The sequence below is a fragment of the Ambystoma mexicanum genome, chromosome 1q (genome assembly GCF_040938575.1).
Source record: "Ambystoma mexicanum isolate Mex_15411 chromosome 1q, UKY_AmexF1_1, whole genome shotgun sequence".
NCBI classification, from domain to species: Eukaryota; Metazoa; Chordata; class Amphibia; order Caudata; family Ambystomatidae; genus Ambystoma; species Ambystoma mexicanum.
The window spans coordinates 701017271-701036136 of NC_090922.1; the positions used below are offsets into that span (position 1 = coordinate 701017271).

General features: G+C 49.0%; 1 protein-coding gene across 2 annotated transcripts in view; it reads right to left on the minus strand.

Annotated features, from left to right (window-relative positions):
- The window catches only part of KIFAP3 (kinesin associated protein 3), a 1278226-nt gene that overhangs the window by 1051802 nt on the left and 207558 nt on the right, over window positions 1-18866 (minus strand). For both annotated transcript variants that reach the window (XM_069641307.1, XM_069641308.1), the window contains one exon: window positions 14149-14327. In XM_069641307.1, the coding sequence (XP_069497408.1) occupies window positions 14149-14327 (179 nt within the window). The remainder of the gene's footprint in view (window positions 1-14148; window positions 14328-18866) is intronic.

Here is an 18866-nt window from a genome sequence, read left to right on the forward strand (position 1 = left end):
CAGCGTGAAGCGAACAAACACTCTAGCTAAACCTATTATACTTTTTTTTATAAAACATTTTATTTTCATTTAGTCATAACATAGACATAATAGGCCAAAACCAAAAGAGAGGCGCAAAAGAAAGAAAAGAGAAAGGAGAAAAGAGAAAAAAGAGGCAGCTACATCAGATGAGGCCCACATGACCCATTCAGCAGTAGTAGTATATCATTACCGTTCACAGGGGACACACCTGCAATTCACAGTGTGAATATTCAAAAGGGCATCTCTCAAGGCCACACGCCTCAAGGCCCTCCCTCCTCCCATGCCGCCCATATTTTAGAGGCTTTGTTGGGACAGCCTCTTGCATTATAGACCCGTCTTTCAAAGATAGCACATGTGTCCATGTCTATCGCCCATTGCTCCATCGTCGGAGATTCGGGGACTCCCCATTTTTGTGCAATGTTCCGCTTCATCAGGGCCGTCGCCGTATGCAATAAGAGTTCTCCCCATTTATTCAGTTCATACTCCCCTGGCGCTCCCAGGATTAGGACCTTCGGGTCAAGTTCTATTGAAGTGGAGAGTATCCGGGTCAGTTCCCGACAACAGGCCCCCCAGAAAGTTCGGATGCGGGGACAGGACCACAGAATGTGAAAGAAGGTCCCCTCCTCGTTCCCACATCTAAGACAATTCGGGTTTGTTGCCCTCTTCCATCCAAACAGTGCAGTTCTAGGATAATACACTCTATGTAGTATTTTAAGTTGCACTAGTCTGAGTCTCGAGGAGATGGCAGATTCCCTGGGGTGCATTAGTACCCCTATCCAGTCCTCAGGGTCAATGTTCCCTACATCTGTTTCCCACTTGGCCTTTAAGCTGATCAATTCAGGAGTCGCAAAGGATGTAATGGCATTGTAAAGAATGGATGTGCATTTGGAGGGGATGTATTCAGGTAGAATGTTACGTTCTATAGGTGAGTACTCCGGTATGCTGTCGTCCAGCGCTATGTGGACTCTTAGGGCATGGGACATTTGCATATGGTGGTATCTTTCGGTGTCAGGGAGTCGAAACCTGTGCTGCAGGACCGCAAACAGGGCAAGATTCTCACCGCTAAGAACATCTCCCACTTTCTGTATCCCAGCTCTCACCCAGCACGGCCAAGGTTCGAACCTCGCCATTTCCCTCAGGTTGGCATTTCTCCATAGGGGTTGCGCCGCTGATATCTTGCTCCCCCATCCCACAAAGTTGTGCACTTGCCTCCAAGTGGTAGTGATCTGTGCCCTCATCGTTAGTGGGGAGGATCTAGGGGGGGTGTCGTACAGTAGCTGTAGTGGATCGGTGTCATGCATGGTTGCCACATCGGCCTTAATGTGGGGTAGTTCCCGGTCCCCATGCAGTAGGTCATTGAACACCACTAATTGTAAGGCCAAATAGTAGGTCTGAAGGCGGGGCACTCCGATCCCACCCTCCCAGATCGACCTCTGAAGTGTAGCCAGGGCTATGCGCGCTTGTCCACCACCCCCAAGAGCTCCCTAAGGAGAGTTTCCACCCGGCCAAATTCGGCCCCCGAGATCTGCAAAGGGGCGTTCTGAAGGACGTAAAGGAATCGCGGAAGAGCCAACATTTTAAAGAGAGCGGCTCTACCCATGAGGGTCAGGGGAAGGAGCTTCCAGTGCTGTACATCATTAGAGAATCGATCCAGGATTGGCCTGAGGTTATGCCTGCTATAGCCAGTTAGGTCCGATGTGATCCAAATCCCAAGGTATCGGAAACCAAGTTGTTCTATTTGATGAGGGCATTCCTGTGGGTCGGGCTGTTCTCCTCCCTTCACTGGGAAGAAAACAGATTTCTTCCAGTTGATCCTTAGACCGCTAAATCTCCCATATCGGACAAGAATCTGGGTCACTATGGGGCAAGCTCGGGCAGGGTCTCCCAGGTATAACAGGAGGTCGTCCGCATATAAAGATATCCGGTCCTCGTGTCCCTCTGGCCATCTGAATCCCATCCATGATGTGCTCTGGCGAAGCCATATAGCCAATGGTTCTATCGCCAGGGCGAAGAGAAGGGGGGAGAGGGGACACCCCTGCCGCGTGCCACGTCCCAGTCGAAAGGGGCGAGAGGTCCACCCATTCACCTTGACCTCCGCCCATATATTTGTATACAGCAATTTCACCCATCCCATGAACTCCTCCCCAAAGCCCATACGTGCCATGATCTCCCAGAGGCTATCCCATTGGACCGAGTCGAAAGCCTTCTCAAAGTCAACTGCCAGAAGGGCAAGCGGAATGTCAATGGCGGGAGCCCTCTCTAACGCTAAATGGAGTCGACGCAGATTCATTCGGGTCGATTTGTGTGGCATGAAGCCACATTGGTCCGGGTGTATTAGGGTATCGGCCACTGATTGTAACCTATTGGCCAGGAGCTTGGCGAGGACCTTATTGATTAACGAGATCGGCCTATAGGAGGCACAGTGTTCCTGGGGCTTGCTCGGTTTGGGGATGACCACGATGGTGGCCTTGCACAGATCCTGCGGGAGAGCGCCCTGTTCCCGGGCTGACAATAACATTTTATGGAGAGATGACGCTATGCTGACCCCTCCCAGTTTCTGCCACGTCTCCACCGGAAACCCGTTCGGGCCTGGCGTCTTCCCGGTCTGCAGCTGGGCTAGTGCGTCAGCCACCTCGGTCTCTGAGAGATCAGAGTCCAGTCTCACCCTTTGTTGTACTGAGAGAGTCGGGAATGGTATGTCATTTAGAAGGGACGGGTCCAGCCGCGAGGTCGGAGCCCGATAAAGTGTTTCATAAAATTGGGCGAAAGCCTCAGCTATCTCTGCATCCGACTGAAACCTTTCACCTCGTGAGTTGACAATCTCACGAACACATCGTTGTCCCTCATCTCTCCTCTCCAACCAGGCTAGCATTCGGCCAGCTTTGTCTCCGTGCTCATAAATTCTGGCTCTGGAGTCCCAATGGGCTTGTTTAGCATTATCTAATAGGAGGTTTCGGAGCCGCTCGGTGGCTCGTTTAAGGGAGAGCTGGGTCTGCGGGGATGGGTCAAGGGTGTGCTTATTCTCACATTGGGCCAGTTCACCCTCCGCCTCTGTTACTTCCCGGAGCCTCTCTCGCCTATTATTTGCCACCCAGGAGATTAAGGCACCCCGCAAAACGGTCTTATAGGCCTCCCAAACCACCACTGGATCCTGTTCTCCGTTGTCATTAATTTCAAAATACTCGGTAGAGACTTCAGTGATGTGATCAACAAGTTCGGGGGAACCCAGATAGTAAGTATTCAGTCTCCATGTCCTAGGGGGGGAAACACCCCGCGTGCGCATCTCCACCAGCAGAGGCGAGTGGTCTGAGATGCCCCGGGGAAGGAATTCCGCCGCCGTTGCCTTATAGAGATCTGTATGTGGAACAAAGAGATAATCAATTCTGGAGAGGGAACCGTGGGCACCAGAGTGGAAGGAGTATCCCCTGACGTCCGGGTGCAGTTCCCGCCATACATCACCCAGGCCCAAGGCAGAAGCAAAGGTAGAGAGATTTGTGGGGGTGTCCGGGTTGCGATGTCTGAGATGTGTACGATCAGTGGAATTGCACATGACATCATTAAAGTCTCCACCCAGAAACAGCTCGTCAGGTTGGTGTTTACCTATGAGGGCAGTCAATTCGTCCAGTAGCTCCTGCCCCAGTCCGGGCGGGGAGTACACCGAGACGAAGGCGACCCTTACGTTCCCAAGCGTACCAAGGATCAGCACATAGCGGCCCTGTGGGTCTTGCTCTAAGCACTGGAGGGTGAAAGGGACACGTTTATGTATGAGGATGAGAGTGCCCCTGGATCCCATTGTATATCCCGCATGGAAGGCAGCCCTGTAGTTTGTGCGTTGGAAATGCAAACATTTCGAACCCGCCAAGTGGGTTTCGGATAGCAGGGCCACGTCGGGGGAGTGTCTACTGAGAATATGTTTCATCAAGCGCCTCTTGATCGCCGAGCCCATCCCATTTACGTTCCAGGTGAGCACCTTGAGAGACTTGGGATGTTCAGTCGGAGTCGACTGGGGTTGTAAAGGTGCCATCTAAGGACTCACACAAGAGATTGACCAGGTGTATTCCGAGGAGGGCATCCCCGTCAACAGTGGTGTATCGCAGTATGTGCCATGAATGCTGAGTGATGTGCTGCCTGAACCATTTGTAGCCTCGTGTTGCCGTGAATTTCAACTTCAACAAACCTCAGAGCTTGCGGTGACGCGTTGCTCCCGGGGTAACAGTGAACCCATTGAAACTTTCCTTTCCCACCCCCACCCCATACTCCACCCCAACACGAAGTACCTGTCGCCCCAACATCGCTGACCCTCAACAACGTAAGGTGACAGCCTTACAAACCCTTGTACAGATTAACACTAGAAGAAGTTAACGAATGGAGGGGGGGGGCCCCCGTTGCTTTCCCCACTTGCAACGGAAGAAGTGCCCCCGCAGACCGCACTATTAATGACCTAGACAACTTATAGCAGTGCTGTGGTACTCTCCCACACCCCCTGCAACATCAATTTGGGCGTGCTCCCGCTTGTGGGGGCAGACCCCTCCGTAAGGAGCAATCCTGTTCAATCTCCGGCCTCCGCCGGTTGGTTCGGTGAGGGTGGTTGACCCGGATCCGGAGGATGTGGAGGATGTGCCGGTGGTGGTCTAGGATTTCTGTCCCTGTTGGGCCGGGGCGCCGACCAGTCCCCTTCTATGTGCTGCTCTGCCCAACGCCAGGCCTCCCTTGGGTCGTTGAAGTGGACTGTTGTACCCCTGTAATATATTTTCAGCTGGGCCGGGAAAAGCAGGCCGTACTTGACTCCCATCGCTTGCAGCTGTCGCTTCAGCTTCTCAAAGGATTGCCTCGCTTTCTGGACCTCACGGGTATAGTCCGGAAAGAAGGCTATCTTGGACCCGTTGAATGTGGTCGTGCCCTTGCTTCGTGCGAGGTGCAGCAGCGCGTCTCGGTCTCGGTAGTTCAGTAGCTTTGCTATCACCGTTCGCGGTGGAGCACCAGGCACTGGTCTGCCAGTGGGCATTCGGTGTGCCCTCTCTACAGAGAAGAATTTAGAAAAGGATCGTTGGTCGAACAGGTCCATCAGCCACTGCTCCAAGAAAAGCTCCATACAGGGGCCTTCAGCTTTCTCGGGGATACCGAGGATGCGGATATTATTGCGCCTGGATCTGCCCTCCCCTTCTTCGACTTTGGCTTCCAGAGTTTTAAGTTTGGCGGTGACTCCTTGGAGCTGTTGTTGTACTACTTGCAACCCGTCCTCCGTGTTGGAGATGCGCTGCTCCGCCTCCACAGTGCGTGCCGATAGTTTCTGCAGGTCATGTCGGAGGAGGGACACGTCGAGACTGATTCCGTCCATCTTTTGCTCCATCGATGAGCGGGAGTCCGCTATAGCTGCCATGACATCCCTTAGGGAGAGCCCAGATGCAGAGTCCTCTTCGACCGACGGCAGCAGTGGAGTGTCAGGAGGTTGCGATGGGGGAACCGTATATTGCGTTTTGCGTGGCCGGTCTTCTAATCTTGTCTTTCCCCATGGTCACTGCCTCACGGGCGCCCTCTTGCACACTGGTTCAGCCCCACCAGGACAGTTGCGCTGGGTTATGAGCGCTGCCCACACCTTCTGTGGACGCGGGCAGCCCCCCCGACCGAGGCGGGTGGGGGGAAGGGAAGGGCGTAGAGAGCCGGGTGGCGAACTCGTGTCAGTGGATGTGTTGGCCCGACCACCGGCGCTAGGGGGTCGTTATACCCCGTTGGGATGGAGGCCGCGTATCGGCGTATCCCCACCTTCTGTTATTAGATCCTCGGTGCTTGTAGTTCCAGGGGGGGCAAGAGAGACCCGAATGGCCCCTTCGGCTGCAGCAGAAACCCCCAGCCGTCTCTCCAGGCGTTGCCCGGCGGCGCGCCCCAGGGCCGCCTTCTCCCTCAACGTTATCACCTAGTATCTCCCAGGGGTCGGGGGGGGAGCAAACAAAGCCTCGCGGAGGCGTGGGCCCCGCCGGACGGGCCAGCAGGTTTCAAGATGTCTGCTCTCGGGGGGGAGTTGTGTCCGGTGCTCGTGCCGGCTTCTCAGGATGAAGTCGGGTTTCGGGATTCCCAGCGAATTTGGGGTCTCCCGAGCAGGCGGGATGAGTCTCGCGCAGGGACCCCCCAGCAACAGCAGCAGGCACTCACCGGCGGGGCCGCCTCGGCAGTGCACGGGACTCCCTCGCAGCGTTGAGCTGTCCGCTCCTTTCTTCGATCGGGCGGGCGGCTCCCCTCACAGGTTCCCTCGGGGGGCTCGCCTGCGCCTCCAACCCGCACAGGCACTCTGGCTCTTCGTCCCCGCCGGCTACGGAGATGCAGAGATGACCCGCTCCTCACCCAGAGCGCACCCCGGCGGCCATCTTGTTTCCTCCGCGGGCCGCACCGGCGTTCCCCACATTCGCTGCTGTCTCCGCGGTTCCTGGGCGTTTCGGGCTGGAAATCGCCCCAGATGCGCTCCAGGGTATCGGGCACTGGGGGGGCTTATCTTGGGGGTCCCCCAAGCACTGCAAATAGTCGAATGTAGCAGGATGTTGGGCCGCGGTCGCGGGAGCTCCGAGAGCACACGTCTACTGCATCGCGCAGTTGGCCACGCCCCCCTAAACCTATTATACTTAATGATATTTTACTAGCTATATGAGTCCACCCCTCCGCAAAAGCACCCGGCACGGACGGAATAACAGTTGAATTCTATAAGGAGTTTGGCCCAGAGGTGGCCCAGCACCAGCATCAGTGTGGGAGGAGGGGATTAAGGAGGGACGGCTCCCCAACAACTATGGAAGAGGCTCTGATCACTTTGATCCTTAAGCCTGAGAAGAACCCCTGGACTGTTCCTCATATCGTCCCATCTCCCTATTGAAGTAGACACAAAAATATTTATTTGCAAAGGTGCTGGCAGATCGGCTGCTTCCATACGTGGCAACCATAGTCCCCGTGGATCAGTCAGGTTTTATCTCTAGTAGATGGACTTCATTGAACCTGCGCAGGCTCTTTGCAATCCTGGCCCAAATAAACCCTACAGTACAGGTAATTGCAGCATTGCTTTATATGGAGAGGCACTTGACTCCGTCGAATGGAGCTACCTATTTGAGGTGTTACGACAGGTGGACATCTCAGAATATTATCTAACGGCAGTGAGACTGCTATACGCCGGAGCAAACGGTCAAATTGGGCTGGATGGCAAGCAATCCAGGGCCTTTGACCTGGGTCATGGAACCTGGCAGGGCTACCCGCTGTCGCCATTGCTCTTTGCAATAGAACCATGGCAGCCCGACTACCTATGTTTCACCTGGTGAGGGGATTGGCGGTAGGCAGCGCTCGGGAACTGGTGTCGTATGCGGATGACGCTATCCTATACTTTAAAAACCTAATGACCAACCTGAAACCACTCTCACGGGAAATAGCGGAGTTCGGCCGTGTCTCTGGTGTTAGAATAAATTGGTCAAAGTCGATATTATTTCCAATGAATGAGGCCACGATTAAACCCTGATACAGAGGGTTATAGATGGGAGCAAAAGACAGTTACATATCTAGGGGTGCGGGTGAGCAGAGACATCCGGACATTACTATAGGACGATCATATAAAGTATTTGAGCACTCTGAAGTCCACAGTGGAGAGGTGTTTTTTAACCCCACACCCTCTCCCCCCCAATACCCCCTCTTGCTACTGGCTCAGATAGCAATTGCCAAAATGGTGGTGATCCCCAAACTACTTTACATTTTCCATAACATACCTGTGTGGCCGGGAGTTCGCTATTTCACTGAACTGAAGATCCAGTTAACTAGTTTTGCATGGCAACTGAAGGCCCCTCCCATCAGCTGGGAATCGCTGGTTTTCCCAGGGAGTGTGGCAGGGTGAGTGCACCAGATGTTGAGCTATACCTTCTGGTGGCACAGGTATACTTTGCATCCTAATGGATGCCGGGTGCCCCATACTACCCCCATGTACGCCTAGAAAGGTGCTTAGTGCGGCCCCACACACTGCAAGGTTTCTTGATATCAAGGAGGGTGGCGGATAAATGCAGATTTGATCCAGTGGCTTGCACGGTACACGCATGGAATAGGGTGTTGAAAAGATTGCGGATCGATATCCCATTTGACCCGGGCCTTGAAATATGGAATATTGAGTGTCTCCCACTGACGAGTGATGAAGCTGTGGTGCAGGAGTGGAGAGGGGTTGGGATAGAACACATGACCCTGGGGAATATTTGTATCACAGGAGCAATTTACCGCAAGTATGGGAGCAGGGTTTCAACGCACACTGCAATATTTTAGAATTTCTGGCAGCCTTTAAGGAATGGTCCCTGTCGTTCCCCGATATTCCACCAACACTCTTGTTGCTGCAATACCTACTAGGCCCTCCAGCCACGAGGTGGGTGGTCTCTGCATTATATGGGCTAATCCAACGGTACTCTCCTCGGGAAGCCCTGCCATGTATACAGCGATGGGAGGAAGATGCAGGCCCCCCTTTCAGATGAACAATGGGCAATGCACTGTGAGCGCACGCATAGCGGGGCATTCAATACACGTCTCCAACTGATCCAGCTCAAAATTCTAAACAGAGCTTACCTGGTCCTGGCTCGCCTCCATCTGTTTAATCGCACCAGGGCAGACAGCTGCCCGATATGCAGTACTGTAGCAGCTGACTTTCTTCATATGATGTGGGATATGATGTTGGGGTGCCCAAAATTGCGAGATTTCTGGGAAGGGGTGGTGGAAACAGTCTTCAATATGCTGGGGCGGCAATACCTTGCGACCTGCTGTGATGTATGTTTGGCTGGCTCCTTGGGATTCCGAAACAGAACTGGAAGCTACTTACAACATGTACGATAGTTGCAAGGAGATGTATCTTAATGAGATAGTATGGCTTTACTTCCCCCCAGAATACAGACATGGCTGAGAGATCTGATCTGGCTTAGTGACACCGATAAACAATACAGTACTTTGTGCCGTCAGCAGGCTAGACCAAAGAACATGTGGAGTCCATTTGTGTCATACTTACTGTCTCAATACCCGACATCGGAGTCCGGGAGCCAGCACCTGCACCGTAAACTTTGTGCCTGCACCCAAAATCTAACTGCAATAAGAACTGACAGGTTTGCGAGTGTCCGATTGATGAGACCTGCCCTATATAGTACACGCTGTCAGAAGAACCCTACTGCCTGCTTACTAATAATTTGTTTGTACTGCGCCTTTGTGGTTGTACCTCATTTTGACAATGTATTGCTAGATGTCTTGAGACGTTAATCAATCAATACGGAAAGTTTATTTAAAAAAATATATAATAATAATAGTCCTAAAGAAATGAAGCTACCAGTCCTCTTTAATTGAAAAAAACGAAATGTTTTCTTTCAATTACTGAAGCCTGTGGTCACACTGGCAACAATGCCCATGTAGGACTCCCTGCCCTACAAACCTTTCAGAAACATCCTGCATTTTTAATTACAAAACAAAGCTGGTCTATCTTTATAGTTTTATGTGATTTTACTCCTTGCATAAATGTTTTTTTTTAACTGTGCTGGATTAACATTCCTAACCATTTTTTTCTGTGCCTGTGTGATTCTGGGCCATAGAGGACAATCAGAACTGTAGAACTGTATTGATCTATAATTCTATCATAAACCCTGTTATATTTCAAATAGACCCCAACTGCGGTATCGCTTTAAAAACCTGCCCTTTTGTCAACAAAATTGAATTGGCTGTCCATTCAAATTTTTTCTTTCTGGTGATTGATCAACTTGAAGGGTGGCGCTGCAGAACCTTTGCACTGAAATTCATTGAAAGAATCTGCATTTTATTTGCCCTAGTGCTAATTGTATCTGTACCAGTGCAACAAATCTGCAACTACGCCCATGCCCAGGAAGCTATTGCAATTAAGTAACATGCTCTCTACAAATAACCACTGTACTAGATCACATTCAATGCACCCATATATTTAGGATTGTTCTTCAACACTTGGACTTTTCACCATCCTTTGGTATATCTGTTTTATAAGTCACCAGCATGTTTCCTTTCAGCCACATAGCTGCACAGTTTTGCTGCAATGATGCCAAGCCAGCACCCCCGCATTGAAAATTGTTCCAGCACCACTGATATGGACCCCAACCTTGTATCAGGTTGTTTGAACCCCACTTCTGACAACACTCATGGCAAGTCAGAATCAGGCGACAGACAATTCATTGTGCTTTTAAAAAAAATAAAACTGTTCTGTTGTAAAACACTCTTTATTAGCATTTTAAACAACAACTCCAGGAACAAACCCAAAACTCGCCCTGCTCCCCCAGCCCAAACCCCCTCACCCCTCCCCACCCTTCCCCGCTCCCCTCTCAACACTTATTCCCAACAACGCCAACAATGTTGTACTCCCGCCCACCCATCTCCCTACCTCCCCTGCCCCATGTCCAAAATCACCTTCCCAGCTTCCGTTCAGTCCGTTGGTAACAGCATATAGTCCTACTCCAACCATGATTCCTTTGTAGGTTAGGCCAGCCTACCATCCATCCCCAAGTTCATATCTTCCCCATTCCTCCCAATTTTTCCCATCCCTTCTCCTCTGCCCACCCTCCTTCACGGCGGCCGTAGATCATTGTCCTTCGATGGGTCATTTAACAATTGGGACCAGTGAATCCTCACATCCTGCCTGTCCGTCTCAGGCTCCACGTTTTGCAGAACCATTAATTCCGCCAACCCCCACCTCCATATATCCTTCCCCCATAAATGAATCGCCGGACCTTGTGGAGCTTTCCATGCTATTGCCAATCGGCGTTTAGCCAGTATAAGCAAGAACCAGCCAGTCCTATTCCGTACTTTGTACCTCTTCCCCCCCCCCTGGAAGCTTGCCCCACAAGCAGGTTTCGGGACGGCGTTCCAAATGAATCCCCAACAACTCATTTACTCCCTTGAGAACCTTATTCCAGTACTCTACCATCACCCCACACTCCCATACCATATGCCAAAACCCTGCCTGCGCCGCAGCACATGTGGGACACTCATCCGACAGATCCCCGTTCATTGCCCGAATTACAACCGGGGTCACATATGACCTATGTAAAATATTAAATTGAACCAGTTGGAAACAGGCACTCCTTGACGTCTCCTGGACCAATTCCCAGACCTGAGCCCACTCTTCCTCTGGTATTTGGCTCCCCATGTCCCTTTCCCATTTCCAGAACAGTTTTATTAAAGTGCCAAAGCCCTATACTATTCTAGCCGGATTCCTATTCAGACTATTAAAAAGGAAACATATCCAATTAGAACAAAAAGATAGCCTGGGCCTTCTACCCAAATTATATATTGCTGGCGTGTTTGGGGTCCCCACTGCAATGTCTCTGGATTAGAAAAGAGCTTTTTTCACCAAGCACAGCACCAATAGGATCACCAGCCCATGTCCACGGGTTGTTCCCCAGATCAACAGTTCAAGCCAAAACATATTTTAATAAATCTCTTTAGGGCTTTCCGTCCAGGGTACATGTCAGTGGTAAATGTCTCTAGGCCTCCTGGCCCACTTCACGGTTCACATTCTGTATGTAAATAAGTTTCTTTCAAATGGCTCTCGATAGTCGTGCCACTTCCAACCCTGCTGGCTCCTATACCGCCCTGGCATCTCCCTGGTATCTCCCTGGTATCTCCCTGGTATCTCCCTGGTATCTCCCTGGTATCTCTGGTTTCACACCGGCTAGAGGAGGTCGGTTTGCTTGCAGCCCACTCTGGGCCTGACTGAGTCACACCCTACCCTGGGATCTCTAGTTTCACAACCCCTCTTGAGCTCTTTGGTCTCTCAGCCCTTACTTGGGTATGTGGATTTCTGCCTGTCATGGACCAACAAATTCCTCAGCCCCTCTTGGGCTACTGGCCCCTCAGCCCATTTTGGCCTGTTTTGTTCTTCTGCCCCTCTTGGGCTATTCAGTTTCTCAGCCTCTCTTGGAACATTTGGTCTCTCACCCCTCATAGGGCATCTGAATTCTCGCCAGTCCCTCTTGTGTTCTTTGGTTTCTCACCATGCCTAGGGTATGGCCGGGCCGGTTCACCCTCCTCCTGGTTCCCTGGACGCACCACATACATGGTTCACTGCAGCAGCATTCCTCGGAGAAGACAGTATCTTCGGCCAATGCAGAACTGCGATTCCTGCTTCTCCTTGGTTTTTTTCCCCCCGCATTGGTTTGCTGGTGTCAGTTCTCCAAGTCAGCTCGTGGCGGGACTTCAGGGTTGGTTCCAGCAGGCGGTGGTCGACCACTATTCTGTGAGGTTGCGTCTTTCCTTTTCCGTGAACCAGAGCGTCTCCAGCTCACGGCTTTGTAACAGGCAGAAGTGTTCACATGTTCTCGCTCCTCTGCTTTTCACGCCGGCTATGTGGCGCTGCTTATTGGCTCTGCCTGAAAGGGGCACATTCCATGTTCTGCGTTACTCCGCAGGCTTGCATCTCTCCCTCCTGCTCTCCGCTCTCTTTATATTGCTCTCACAGAAACTTTATATTCCTCGCTGCAAGGAAATGGGACATCCACTGATACTGCGCTTCGGGTAAGGACGGCAACAATAAAGGTTCAGAAATAACATCAGTCACTTCCCCAGGGATATTCACATCATTGTCTCCTGCAATCCACATATAGTCAATAAAGACATTAGCTTCTTGAGACAAGGTAGGGTAATGCATATCCCTCTTAGGGGATGGCATTTCCTCTAAAGGTTGTGAGGGGTCACCACCAATGGGATCCAACTTGCTCTGTCACTTAGGGGTATTAAGTTTAGCAGGCTCACCTCTCTAGTCCCAAAGGGTTGGCTCCTGTTTTGGGATAGGGGACAAATTCCATAGATTCATGACACTAGATGTTGCAGTATTCATCTTTTCCACAGGGCTGATCCTGAAAACCTATCTGAACAGTCACATATGGTTGAAGAGCCTGGGATTTCGTCTCCATTATCAGAAAGTGAGCACATGGAACATGAACAAGGCACTTTGCATCGCACCACAGATGGTATTTATTCAGGAGTCACACCCTTTGTTCCTGAAGGCCTTTAAAAGTTGATCACAGACAAATTGTTTGAACATACAATGAAGTTACTAGTTCTTCATAGTGTAAAACAAGTTGCTTTAATCCCTTAAACTCTCTTTATAACCCATCACATGGGCACACCTGATCCACTACATCTACTACCAGACAGCTGGGCTCATTTTGCCAATGACTCTAACGGTGGTAATGACTCTTTGTGTGATCAGGCTTCAGGAACCAGCACAAAAAAAAGGATCTCTGGGAAAGCGATCATTCCAAATGAAAAGGATAAATCACACCAGTAATACTATGTTGTCTGCCCAAATGTATAATCTTTAATAATTGGGATGGTGTCATCTAGATGGAGCCAGAAAAATCACAGGAACATTTATTTTTCTGGACACTCTGCTGAAGTGTGGACTGTGCAATACACTTTTAATAAGCTCATCGAGAGAGAACATGTGTCAAGAGTTGCTTTTACACTAATGCTGTGGGGATGGATAGCATTTTACGGATCTAAAAGTTGGGCAACTTTGGATTGATAAAAGGTTATGGCATTGTCTGGCTCAGCATGGATTGTACACTAATCCAATTTTATTCTGTTTTGCGTAAAGTATGTGTCGCTCTATGCCCCTAAGTGTTTTGGATACCCACCAAGTACCTGGAGCTAGCAGAGAACCACAGGAGAGTATAGTTAGGGGTGAAGTGGCACGATCCATAGGTTCATGATCTGATCTGGTTACCTGTAAATTCTGGGGTGACCAAACAAAGGTCAAGTACCTCAAAAGGGCTTTGTCCACCTCTGTTTGTGTCAGGGCCAAGAAGGTAACAGTGTGCAGGGCACAAATATTTATCTGAACTGGTAATGGGTTCTAAAGACTGCAACTTCAAAACCAGATTATGGGACAAACAAATAGTTGTGTCAGTTTCAAATATACTGGGATAAGGAGAGAGTGTGACATGGTAGCAACATAAAGTACCCACATAATTCAATGGCATATGATATTGTTTGCAAGTAGAAAACAATTTGTAAGCTTTTTGCGTTAACTGCATTGTCATTCTGCAACAAAATTACTTAGTACAACATACATTTAAAATTAAACCTATTTCCAGCCTCTAAATTTTACATATCCAAACCTACCATGTCATTTTTGTTCTCCATAAATATGCTGAGCTTCTTCAAGAAGGATACCACCAGAATGAGAAGTTCAAAGTTGTCTCGATCCAATGCTTTCACCAGCATATGAACAATGTTCTTATTTCTCATTTTCAGCTCTGTGCGGGTGTCCTCAGCCAGGTTTAGTAGCAAATAGAGGGCAACTATCCGACAAAGAAATATATGCAATATCATCAAAAAACGATTAAGTTCTTTTAGAGTTTGAGACATTCAGACAGTTGGTGTGGCTGCTATAACTCACTACATGGCTAACCTTGTGCTTAGTGTGCTCTTGTGCATAGTAACCACACTTGGCCTTTCAGATTAACAAATGCAGGGATATTTGTAATTAATTTGTTAAATATTACCATAACCATTTACATGTTTTGGTTTCCCATAAAATTACGAACAAGGAAAAATAAATATGCACACCACAGGCACGAGGGGTCCAAATGTTACCCTTTTGCTGACTCATGGACTGTAAGGAAATAGTTCTTGGCCAACGCATTGTGCCCACTACTACCGATACTGTTCCCTGAAGGTGAGCAGCAAGGCAACACGCCTCCAGGGCACCACCCTGTGTTCATAGGCTTTACAGGAAGTGAGGCTTCTCCAAGACTTTCCTGGCCTCTCCAATCACATAATCCTTATCTGGCTGGTCACCTCCACAGAGAGAGGACAATATAACCTCCTCAGCTGAAGTATCTCTGGTACTGGAATGCCCATATATATGGCATCACTCAGAGCATCTGCAGAGCCTCTGGATATTTAGCTCACTCTGCCATTTTGTGAACCACTCAGCTATGCAGTTCAACCGAGGCCAAGAGGCGGAGCTTGATGGTTTGTGGGCCACAAAGGACCCCAAGAAGCCCTCGGTAGAGGTACCCCTGAAGAGAAGCTGTGAGGAGCCTCAGCAATGATTCCGGGAGAAAGTTGAGAACTTGGTTCTCATCTTAACCCATGGTGTGGATTTACGATGCAGCAGTAACACACCTCTGGGCGCAGTCTAGTAAAAGAATCAAAAGAATTCTCTGCCAAAAGGTCAGTACTAGCCCCAAATAAGGGAGCCCCTGGATTACAACTAGTGTGACAGCATCAACTAACCATCAAGTGACAATGCTTCCCTAGTTAGTAAACTCCAAGGAGGAGTCACTGAGATGGGGTGTTATAGGGAAAATAAAAAGTGGAAAGTTTCTCACCTGCGTCATCTTGTTTCTGATCAAATTCATGAGTGAAGGTGAACATAAAAAAGGTCAGCTCCCTACGCATGACATGTTCGCCATGATAATGTGCCAGGAGTGCGATACAAAGAAAACCAAGGTCACAGGATTGTTCTGGATCCCTAACGCTCTGTGTACACAACTTGCACAGGGTGTTACGGAGCATACAGTGGAGGGAAGCTTCTGCGGTCAAGGACAAACCACCCAAAATCTGCACACAAAAAAAATAGAGGGAAGCAGGGAAACCCCTGAACCAAAAAAGCATGCACAAGGCATCCGATATTGCCATGGAAGAGACAACGGCTGATAAGGCCATGGGGAAGCTCCAGGAATGATCAGTGCTCCAACTGGGTAGTCTTCTAAAACATTGATGGCTCTGTTGCAGAGAGGCTCTGGTCCAGTCACTGATGGATGCGCACCCAAATAAGTATGGAGGAAAGGGGGTGTGACATTGGTTTTGATTCCCCTAACTCCTCTTACACCTAACTAGCACACGATTGTAACATTGTACAAACAAATTACAGATGATCTAGGTATTGCCGTTGCGGCTACACCAACTGTTTTACATGATCAAATCAGAAGCAGACCGACCAGACACATGAAAGAAAAAGTCTACCGCACTCCACTCATCGCCTGTCAAATCAAATCTCTGGATACCCGTTGGCACGGATGGTCTCAAGAACACACTAAATCTCAAAGACTGTTCAAGAGTATTTAAGAGGTTTTTATTAAGAATTTAAATAGGGTCCTACTTAAAGCTGTCCCCCTCTCTCCATCTTCCCTGGGTCTCCCTCCAGCGTCGCACAGACTTTACTAGATCCCAAGGAGGTCACTGGAGATCAGTAACCACCTACTATCTAGGCTACAGCTGGCTAGAGGTGGGGGCTTAAAAGAAACTGCCTTATCTTTCTTATTTCCTCCAGGGGCTAGTAGGTGGATCCTACCCTGGGGTACCACAAGATTAATGATCTCAAGTGGTGCCTTCAAACCGGCCAGGTCTCACTCAATCCTTTCCTCAACCTGATGTTCTTTCCTTTCGCTCAATGCCATCTACTCTCATCCCTTCTCTTCCTCCCACTCGCTTCCTGCAGCAGGTTTTTCTGGTTTGTCCTGTTGATTTCTATGGGAGAAAATTTGGGAAACTTTAGAAACAGCTAAAACAGGACCTTAAGAAAAGGTATGTACCATGACTAAAGACATGTTTTCCTAGTCCCCATTGGGTTCTGGAGTTACTGGAACAGAAACTGAAATTTTATCAAGTGGCAGTGATTTAACGGATGTTTGTTGGCCCTTTGAGCCAGTTTCATCCACTGCTTACCTCTTTTTCATTTTTCCTTTCAAGCACCCAAATAGGGCTACTACGTCCCAGTTACTGTAGTCCACTATATTAGGTTTCTTGGAGTCCAGACAAGCTTATTGGTTTATTAGGACTATACTGCACTGATGATTCCTAATAAGGGTGAAACCAGGTATGTAGTTGTCCTGGCAGCCTTGCAAATGTCTGTCTTGGGTTGATTAAGCTTTGTATAACATAGCACTGCCCTCTTAGACAAAGACAATTTCATGGAGAAAAAGATTTGCATTTGAGCTAATTTGCATACCCAGAATGCCTTGCTGTTGTGGCTCAGAACTAGACGTGAACTTCCAGCGTTGGCTACTAGGTGACGTTGTGGAATGTGTGACTTGGCTCAAATGGACTTTCCTACTTGCACATGTTAGGTGAAAGGTTTCTTTCAAACCCTTTTAAACCCGCCATAACTTTCTTGGTGTTGTCACCACTGTGAAAAGCAAAGATTATAGGGTCAATACCTTTTGAACCGTAGGATGGGATCATCATGGCATTTGACATTCCTAGATAAGGGCCCGAGCCCACCAGGATGGGAACGTTTAGTGCAAATTAGTGTTAAGGTTCAAAACATACAAAGGATTAAAAGAAAGTGCGTTTTTCCCATTGAAAAAAGGTCAATTTTCTGCTCAGGCTCACATCGCAAATCGCTGCACGAATTTTTGTGCCAAATAGGAAACAAGCCGGACACAAAGCGCTCAAAGGAAATCCTTTCTTGTTTTGGTGCAAACCCGTTCAGTGTTTTTACTTTTTTTTTTTATTTGCCACAGAGCGGGGTGCCCCTGTACCCCAAAGGTTAGCAATATCTCCCATGATGCATTGTTGTTGCCAAGCTTTTGCAGTTCTGAAGGTCGGTCATTACGGGATTTCGATAATCAAGTTCCGAATCAACATTGAAAAGTGCACTAAAATGATATAACAGTCGCACAAACGGGAAAAACATGGAGTACATACTCGAAAAATATGATACATTGCAATGTAGTCATCAGTGTGGTTGCTAGTTAGGGAAGATGAGTATTTCAAGATAATTTAGGATTAGTTTAAAAATATATATTGTAAGGGTGCAGAAGGAGGAGACTGACACACAGGTGGCATAGTGGTTGCTATAGACTTTTACTCACCAAGAAAATAAAGAGAAAACCTAACTTTCCCTATCTCTGTGAGGGGTTTCCCTAACCCACGTAAAGTGCTAACGGGTCTGTCAGAATGTCCTTGTAAATTAAAGAGTCAACCGCCATGTGTCAAAATCTCTAAATCTGTCCCTTACACTTATAACTAAACTGGAAGGTTGCGTCAATGTTCTTGGTGCAGGAGAATGACTGCCACTAACCTGCCAAGTACTGTCACAAAGAGGATGATTTACAAAGTCCTTTTGGCTCTCTCAAGTTGTGAGGTTATGTACTGTCCCCTCTTTGGGAGGTCCTCCCCATTTCCAATCACAATATTACTTTCTTTCTCTGGGGGTCTTTACTACCCCTATTCTCATGCTGGGTTCCTCCGACACTTCCGTTGAAGTGCCAACACTCTGTTTGGTCCCCACCGGCCAGCCCAGTTTTCCCCCTACATCTAGGGAACGTCTCGGCGGGCTCCAGTCTGTCCTGTGACTTGTTCTTTGGCTTTGCACTGCCTTCACGTACTTCTTCCTCCGGTCGGCTGCTATGCAGCTGCTGGTTTCCTCTATTGTTCTTGCCCGCTCTGGACCACGCGGTCCCTCTGCTTTCTCCGGTCTGGCTGTTCTTCCAGCCAACGGATAGGTCCTTCAGCATCAGACTCGGAAGACACCCGCTCCCCACTGATAATGTCGCAGTCTGCAGCCCTTACTACCCGGTCCTCGGTTCCTCGAGGGATGGCTTGACAAACTCCCAGGTCCATCTTTTGTTTTTATGTTGGTGTTAGAAGTGGCCTTTAGTGGAGAACTAGAATGCTCATACCTACTTTTGGTAGTGATCTTCATAATTTCGCACTTCCTCCTCGCCCCAGTCTTTGTGATGCAAGTCTTACTTGGGTAGTTTGGGCTCTTCTTCGTCTCAGTGGATCTTATATCACAGGCTACACAGGTACATGGAGTGCTTGAGTATATTACTGGGGTGTACCATAGATGTATGTTGAGGAGGGGGGATAGGGAGGGGGTCATAATG